Source organism: Myzus persicae, unplaced genomic scaffold, assembly GCF_001856785.1.
Source record: "Myzus persicae strain clone G006 unplaced genomic scaffold, MPER_G0061.0, whole genome shotgun sequence".
NCBI classification, from domain to species: domain Eukaryota; kingdom Metazoa; phylum Arthropoda; class Insecta; order Hemiptera; family Aphididae; genus Myzus; species Myzus persicae.
Window position 1 is genome coordinate 593,967 of NW_019104333.1, and position 9,627 is coordinate 603,593.

The following is a 9,627-nucleotide window of genomic DNA, read 5'->3' on the forward strand; positions in this document are numbered from 1 at the left end:
TATGTGTTTCAAATGTTTTAATAGGTAAATACCCTGTATATTTTATTACATGTACACTCAAATATATACGTGATTGATTCTACATTACGACTATCTATTTGCGAACACTACATAATCAGTTTAAGATAATAATGAACAAAGCACTAAACCTTATACAATATTATAATGATGCTATGGACATAATAATATGACTATGGACTATGGGCTTTCCAGTTACACTCTGGCGGGGACGTCGTTGCTAGATTCAACAATCTTGAAACCTTCCTTGTCGGCTGTGTATGTCACCGTAACTTTGATGCCTTCGGGAGAAATGTATGAATATGAACCCTTCTGAATCAAAACGTAATCGTCTCCTTCGTCGTTCAAAACCAACGTACCTTCCCTGGTCTGCGATGTTCCATCATCCACCTGATAACTGAAATTGCACATCGTTACGTATATTATTATTTACCAATGGTTTACTGTATATGACTATATAGTCTAAAGTCGTTCAACAAGCATGTTGAAAATAGTTATTATTTATAGTGTTATATGTGTATATTTATTATATTTATATACTAAATTGTAGACATCTGAAGTGTTGAATGCAGTAGGAAATAGTTTTCAATCGGAATTAAAAAAATGTGCATAAATACAACTTTAAAAACATTTCCTTAAAAATTAGTATCTCACCGGAGCATATTATTATATTAATTTAAGATCCCTCAATAATAACATTATCGGATAATCCAGTTCGACGGCGACATTTAAAAATACGTTGGTACCTTCATCTCTTAAAAACTCATTGATAATCTGTCATTGATTCCAATTGGATACTTGGATGGCTCTTTGTTTTAATTTTTTTGTCCACTACTCCAATATGTATTATTTTTACTATGTATTATTATCTTTGTGTGTATTATACCCTTATAAACGATTTACTCATTAAGCTTCAGTATAGATGGTAAAATATATTCAGTTAAAAAAAAAATTAACTAATATTCAATCGTGTTGAGTTGTTTTTTTATACTTAACTTGTAATTTTTAATTGTCAACTTAACTTAGATATTCTATACTAATATGTAACTTTTAACTTTCAACTTAACTGACATATTCTATACTAACTTTAACTTAACTAGTTAATAAAAAGTTAACTTTTCCAGCATTGGTAATTAATAATAATATTGACAAAATGTATTTACTTAACTATTTAGAGTAAAAAACTATATGTGGTAAATGTTGGTATCATTTAAAAAAAAAATGTGTATCACCACTGTAAGTTCACTCTTTAGACTGTATATAAAATCACAGTATTTGAAGATATGATCTTAGGTATTTTTAAAAATTTCAAAAACCTAAATTTAAATAAATTTCATTTTTAATTGGGGGAACTATGTGTGTATTCTCGCTGAATCACAGTGTATTTAATAGTTACTTAGGTACATAATGATAATATTTTTTCAATATAGATAATGTATTTTATTTAGTAAAGTCAGGAAAAAGATAATACATTTTGATTTTTTACGGATAACTAAGGAGTTTATTTTATTTCCATTGACATAAAATAATACCTAACCATAATATTCTAAAAATCGATGAGACGAAAAAACTTTAGGTGTGTTAGTTTATTAACTATATGTAACTCACTTGAGGCTAAACTGTCCACTGTTATCGTAGACATAGTCGTTTCTCAAAAGTTGCGCTACGGCTGGGGTCTTTGGTTTTTCTGTCGAATATGTGGTCACCGCAGCAGTGGTCGACCATTGCGAGAAGACGAACACCGCCAAAACTACTATCTGTATTATCGAAGACACAAAAAAAGTAAGAAAACAATTTTAAAAAAATAAAAAAATAAAATTTCAATTTTTTATGTATAAATTATTATTACATTGTAATATTATTACTTTATTGTTTATAACTGCAAGTAAAACTGTAAAATGTAAATAATCGGCTTACCGTGATTGTATTCATTTTGTTTTTCGTCGATTGATGAAAAAAAATTAAGGTTGCTTATAAGAATGTCCAATAGTAATGGTTCCCGTAACTGAACTGACTGTGTGAACGATGTACATATCGATTTTATAAGTTTTTTTCGATAACAAAAATACCTTATTTTTCGAAATGAAATATGTAGACACATTAGGTCAAATGACGTCTACATCGGCAGATCGAAAAACAAAGATAATTTCGTCTACATCGCCCATACTTAAAAACTCATTAATTTTTACCCGTGAGTCCCCTGCATGCAGTTGTATTTTAAATTGTTAATACAAGACTGACCTCCAACTTGATAATATTTTTATTCGACCCGTGTAAAATAATATTTTATTGAGTCGAATATTAAAACATCGCATACCTTCGAAATAAATTAGTCTACGAGTAATATAAAAACTAGTATAGGTACCAACTCGTAAGATATAATTAGGTAATCTTTAATTTATTATATTGTATTAATCGTTATATAGTAATAAATTGGTGATAAAAGTGTAGAATAAAATTCTAGGCTATAAGTTAGATATAACTTATTAAAATCAATCACAAATCCTTGGTGAGACATTATATAGTATTATGTTATATAGTATAATATTAATATTTCAATATTTGAAATACGATCACTGAAAAAATAAAATATATTATTAAAAAAAGTACCCATGCGTCCACATATTCAGTATGGGAATAATGATAAAATATCATACTAATATGACATTTGTCATATTATTATATTAATTATATTACTAACATTAATCTTAAGAAAAACATCAATATGACAATATCAGTTGACTTTCCTCGGATCTGTCGACTGTCACTGCTCTCATACAACTAGAAACTAGAAAAGTTCTTAGTGTTACGTTCATGTGGTAGGTACACCAAAAATAATTGTATACGTCGTATACACGTATTAACACAATTAACAGTGTATAATTTGTATTCCATATAATTGTTATTATAATTTAAATTAAATGGTAAAAACTTTATATTTTTTTTCTAATATGAGACACTGCTTATTTTTTTTTTTTTTTAAGTATTAATTGATGATATATTTATAGATATTAGTATGCTTTATAAATATATTTAGTTTAAAAACAGTTAAATAATTTTAAAAGAAGACTATTCAATAAATCAGTGCAGTGGTATAAGTATAAAATGTTGTTATTCTTAAACATATTTTTTATCCCAATAAATAAATAGTGGAAATGAAATAACGAGATTTAACTATTTAGAAGATAGATTTCATATTTTCATATCCCAATTATGGCGTTTATTTTGTATGATAAATACATATATTTATATAAAATATACGAAACCATGAAGTGGTTATGAAACCGTACAAAGTCTTAAATAATAATCAACATAAGTAATACTATTTTCTATTCCAACTGTATTTTAGTATATTTATTAAGAGAAAAATCAACAAAAATCAAAAAAAAAAAATAATAATAATATTCAAATAAATAATCAACACAAACTATGTATTCGTGATTACATAATATTATATTACCTTATATAAAATATTATATTCCTGTTGTTACTAGTCCAATAGTATAATACACTGAGATTTTTTGTGATAACTCTGACCGTTAAAATAGGAATATAATATAACATATAAATCATAAAAAAACATTATGATATATCTAATTTAAATCGGTTCTGAGTTGTGTAAATAAAAAAAATAGTAAATAAATATTATAATAATATAATATCAAAAATATAATTTTTTGTACCTTACGTGTATTATTGTTATATTGCACAGTTTCGCCCGTCATGATTATATAATGTATTTTTGCGGTAAAATCAACAAGCTGTCTAAGAAAACACAATTAATATTATAAGACGAACGGTTAAAATTCGAACATATAATATTAGGTGCCCCGATGTTGCCGTTATATGGAATTATCGGGAGAGAATATTTTCATCAAGAGTTTGACCACGGTTTTGACGATTACATATAATGGGTGCTTGGTGCTTATCTTATTGTAATGTCCATTAGACCCAGTAACTCGTACTTGCGGGATCATGCCATCGACTGGCCCGGTAAGTAAGCTGAAACCAATAAATTGGGCATATTAATCAAGGTGTTATATTATAACGCAAACAAGAAGATCCGTTCATGAGGATCAATAGTAAATTCAGTGTTGGTCTGTCCTAATATAAAAGGTCTAGGTCGAGGTTTTCCTCTAAGTCCTCAATTTTTTTCTTCATATTTGATGACATTTGTATAATATATTAACAAGGACGTGCCTGGGAAGAGATAAATGGGGTATTTGCTCTTCACTAAATGTTTACAAGTTTGTCTATCGACTACTGGTACTAGCGAGAATCCAAAGATAAATAAAATACATACGTTTATAATTGATAAAAATAATAATTTATACCGCTTCCGAAAAAAAAAATTTTAAAAACGCTCGTACACACTACAATACATTAGAAAAATAGTATTTTTACCTCAGATTGATGAAAATACTTTGTTTTAAGGCGGTTTCAAATGTATACAACATTTCCCTGAGAATAAATTAAAATAAAAAATAATCATATTTGAATAAGACAATAAGTACATAATTTATCTGATCTAACATTTTTTAATTTTTCAACACTTCATTACTAGTGAAGATTACTAACTTATTGTTAAGCACTTTTCACAATATGATTATCATATTATCGAAAAACATGCTGAAAGGTCATAAGGACATAATAATTAGTTTTTACGTATCCTTTTCAACAACGTCAAAAGTAATTACTTACAATCACGTGCCAATCAACAACTGTTTACTTAACGAGTTACTTCTTATTTCAATTTAAAGTAAGCTCCACGAGTTGTTTCATGTTTTCCTAACACCACAAATTTACCAGTATCACGTTTGTTTTACTATATTATTAATGTAACCCTGTATTTCAACCCTAAAAAATCGCAAACTGTGTAAGTTACTTCAAGATGTGTTTACATAATATAATAATAATTAACAATTTCACTTATTTTTTTAAACACAATTTAAAGAGCCAACCTAAATAATCAACCTAAAAAACCCATATGAGTAAAACTGTGTTTAAAACCGATATTTTATGAAAGAATAAGAGGAAAACAATTTAATATTTTTAATAATTCTATATGAATAAGTATTTTCACACAATATCCCATGTCAAGATGTTCCAATGGGCGTTATAATGTTTGATAAAATATAAATTAATAAACCATAATATAGTATTATTCTTCGATAATTAAGTATAACACCATGTGATAATTATTACTAATATATAAATATTAAACAACGTACAACATATCATTCGGGTCTTCATAATCAGCAGGGGCTGCTGCCGTGTCCGTGGCGAACACGAACATGATGGCCAACGCTACAGAAATCACCACCTATATCAGGTGAAAAATGTGATAGTCGTATTAATGTTCGAAAAGAAAAACAAGTACCTACCTAGTAATTTTTTATAACAAATAAATCAATAATGCATGACTTACCACAAATGATTTCATTTTGTATTTCGTTTGGATTTAATTGTTCGATGTTGTAAATAAAAGATGAGTGATTTTGATGTTCGAGCGTACTCCGAAGAATAGACAATAATAGATATTGGTAACACAAGCAATGACTCTAAATCGGCGACTGGCGAATGAAGCATTCAATGTCTGGCATTTATTTTAATAAAATAATTGACTAATTTGTAATTTATATAATAACTATGTTATTGAGTACAATAATATCTAATCTACATATACCATTACAAATAGAAACGTCGTTAGGTCAACTGAAATATTTTCAAAGTAGTGCATCATCTACTCTGTACAATTATAAATACTTAACAATTTGCAGTAGATTTATCTTTAATAATATTGTACATTCTAACTTAGATTCAGAACAATTTTAAGATAGGTAGCTGAGGGTATTAAACTATTAATTGCAATTTATATGTATTCTTAATGATTTTTGCCAGACACTGCAATATTTATCCTCAAGGCTACATTTTTTGATAGAACGGTTAATTTGTTTTGAGGACTATAATGTATATTCATTAACTCATTTTTAAAAATAGAAAATAATTTTAAAAATGTGGTTAAAACTGAAACGATTTACAAACTTCAATAAAATAATTTCAGCTTTATTAGAAAATTCGAATATGTAAAACTATACTTGTATATTTTCTACATATTTGTAAAATATTAGCATAATATATGCTAGGTATATACTGTATATCCTGAGAAAAGATGAACAGATATCAAATAGGGCACTCTATATCGATGTATCTTGGTTTTAGTGAACCTCAATTCAAGAGCAAAACGACATCAGTGTATCAATATAGTATCTCCCTTTGTAAACTAATTTAACTAAGATTGCCAAATCAGCCTGTTTATTTAACGTGATTTAAACTACTCTTTAAACTGTTCTGATATCTCTTAATTTTTTGTTAAAATCGGTAAATTAGTTTTTGTGTCTATAAGTTACAAATATAAGGACAGACTCTTGTTGAAAATTTGAATAACAAACAATAAATTAAACATTATTTTCTTTTATTTAAGAATAATCCCATAGCAAAGTATGATGACTTGGCTAGCCTATTACAAATGTTAGGTTCTGAGTTTTAGAAATTTATTGATTTTTAATGATGTGTGCTTTTTTGTGTCAGGAGAAACTTTTTCTAATAGCTAGAAACGTTTCTCTTAATGGAGATTTTTGGTAACAAATTGGATCTAGTTGATACTTTTTGGAAGTCAAAATTGAAAATTCTCAGTCGTTTTTAAAATAATAATAAAAAAAAAACGGAAAAAAGGTTGTTAAAATGTTGATAGGTACCTACTATTATTATCATTTTTATTGTAAACCTTAGTTACCAAATTGTTAAAACGTCTTCGCTTGGATCGTTTTCGATTTATTTTAGTTTGTTTTCTATAAATATTGAAAAAAAATTATTCGTTCGGTCAAAAAGCTTATCAGTATATTACAAGGACCCTCGTAAGTAGTTCACACTGTAATCAAAAAATCACTGATAATTTTAGAATAATAGGTATCTAAGTATAGGTATGCAAATGCAATGTTTTTTTGCAAAACTGGATTTAACCTACCTAGGTACCTACTATATAATTATTAGTTACAACTAATAGCAATACTAATATAATTTAAACATATTCTAGGCTAACACATCATTGTCACAGCACAAAATCATTTTTTGTATACAATGATATATATTATTGTTGAATCCAAACTTAACACATCCATTACAGTGGCCCCTCTATCTCCTGAATAGCAAAATAGAATCAACTTCCATACCTTTTTTTTTACATTGTAAATAAACAAAATGCATTCGATTATCGACTATCGTAAGGCTAACCTAACCTATAGGAGTTGAAAAATAAGCTTCGGTGCAGTTTTTTTCTGAGATTAACCGTTACAAAAAAAAACCAATTTCAAAATTGCATTTATTATTATACCCATATAGATTTATAAAGCTATAATATATACAAGCATAATATACTACATAAGCATGTTATCATATAATATTATTCCTACTGTAGTTGGTAAAGTTGAAATAATTGTAGTATGCGTTTATTCAATTATTTAGTATGATATAATAACATTAAATTATTAATTATAAGTATTATAAATTATTCAATTATATAAGCTAAAGCCATGGACTACATTAAATTTAATTAATTAAGAATGTGGTATGGTTTTATAATTGTTCATAAAATAAAATGACTTAAATAATAATTTTTTATCTTTGTTTTTGTTTTTATAAACAAATACACATTTAATAAATCATAATACTCAAATAGTATAGTATTCAAGAATAAAATATCATAATATTATTGGATATTATAGAAACTTAAGGAAACTTATTTGATTAAAAATAATGAAAAATTAAAATAAAACGTTTAAAAAACACCCATTGTTGATAAATAAAATATGGTAACATTATCTTACTCTTAAATATTTAAATATTGTAAATATTATATAAAAATTAAAAATATGACATGACTATTAATACACAATTTTTCATATTTTGTACCTACTACCGAAGTTTATTTTATTTTGTTTTATTGATAATATTAAGTTAATTTTATTATAATTTGTTAGCATAATTTTTGATTAAACAAAGGGCAATTTTTTTTTTTCTTGAAATATTTACACCAATAGTTATTTATATTTGTATGCATATACAGTCTATTTTTTATTTTTTAATAATGTGACTGGGTTCAGTATTGCAATATTTTATTAAGTTGTTATACAAAGTAATCAGACAAATCGATAATAGTGGGGTCTTAAAGCCATTGTAGTAGCCAGATATTATGGTCTTCACTCTTGAATCATAAAAAATCTTTAATTTTAAGTAAACTACATTACAAACTACATAGATACAGAACTAGTCACACGAATATCATATAATCACATAAAGTAACTATATAATTAATTCACAAACGATTTGAAAATAATTTTCAACCTTTTAAATTGCTCCTCCCGAAAACTAGACATTTTTGACAAGTCGTTTGTATCAAGCATTAATTTTTCATTTTCACCTTAAAATTCTTTATAGTTTAGTCTATTTGTTTGTTATTTTTTATTAATGATTTTTTTTCATGAAAACTCAAAACTCTTTCGAAAAATTATCAATATACCACTTTAAGGTATTCCTACTCCCAAATGATTATAAAATAAACATTATAGTTAATTACGATAAGCGCAATTTCATTTCATTAATCAAATTAATGACACCAATAATTATACCATAAATTATAAATCATGATTTAACAATATGGTACCTAACAAAATAAGTATAAATTTAGTATGTTGACATTTGTAATTATTCTTATTGTGAATGCATTTTTATTAAAATAACACAATTCATTTATCAGTAAATGTAATTTATTTGTTTTTATTTTCATGCATTTGTAACATTCTTGTATCATCATTGAAATTAAGAATAATTGTACGTAATAATAGGATAGCTAGTTAAGTATTAAAAAGTTTAGTTAGTCTAGTAAAAATGATAAACCGGGAATTAATATTTAATAGGTACCTACGTTGATAAAAACCCGAAGGATTAACATAAGTGAGATACCTAGGTAGGTATTTTAAATATACTATTAAATGTTTTTGTAATTGAAAAGTAATTAAAATTACAAATTAATGTAACAAAACATAGTATTATAATTTAAAAGTTTATTGTACCCAATCGATATAATATTGTTGTATCACAATCATGAATACGTATGAAAAGAGCATAGGACCCAGGCAATTTGATTCTCCACTAATTTACTTACCACGGACGTTCGAAGCTTAATACATTTAATAAATAACTTTGACTGGTCATTTTGACAGAAAAAAAAATTATTGGATAATAATTATTCAGTTTTTAGTAAATCTCAAATCTCAATTTTTATTCATAAAAAAAAAAAATGTATTGGTCAATGATTTGTTGTGGCCATCCCACCATCTGATTGGTCTTTTTTTAATAGTTATTGATACATTAACAACACAATACAATAATCCATTTCAACAACCATTAGAGAGATGTTGCTGTTGATTCGGAGATAATATCTGAAAAAAATAATTAATCGAAAATCAACTTAAATAAATTATAACTTCAGTTAATATTATGATTCTATTATAACACCACTGTCTGTCAATATTACTCTTATAATATATG

General features: G+C 26.1%; 2 protein-coding genes across 2 annotated transcripts; both read right to left on the bottom strand.

Annotated features, from left to right (window-relative positions):
• Positions 1–2,958, bottom strand: LOC111041246 (flexible cuticle protein 12-like). Its single transcript, XM_022325465.1, has 3 exons — positions 1,936–2,958; positions 1,627–1,775; positions 1–415 (listed from the first exon to the last, which is right to left on the bottom strand). Exons 1-3 carry the CDS (start codon positions 1,948–1,950, stop codon positions 214–216), a joined length of 366 nt encoding a protein of 121 aa, XP_022181157.1. The 5' UTR covers positions 1,951–2,958; the 3' UTR covers positions 1–213.
• A 492-nt stretch (positions 2,959–3,450) lies between these two features.
• LOC111041247 lies at positions 3,451–5,615 on the bottom strand. The gene is made up of 3 exons (XM_022325466.1): positions 5,447–5,615; positions 5,250–5,341; positions 3,451–4,020 (listed from the first exon to the last, which is right to left on the bottom strand). The coding sequence occupies exons 1-3, from the start codon at positions 5,459–5,461 to the stop codon at positions 3,861–3,863; spliced, it is 267 nt and encodes an 88-aa protein (XP_022181158.1). The 5' UTR covers positions 5,462–5,615; the 3' UTR covers positions 3,451–3,860.
• Between the last annotated feature and the right edge of the window lie 4,012 nt (positions 5,616–9,627).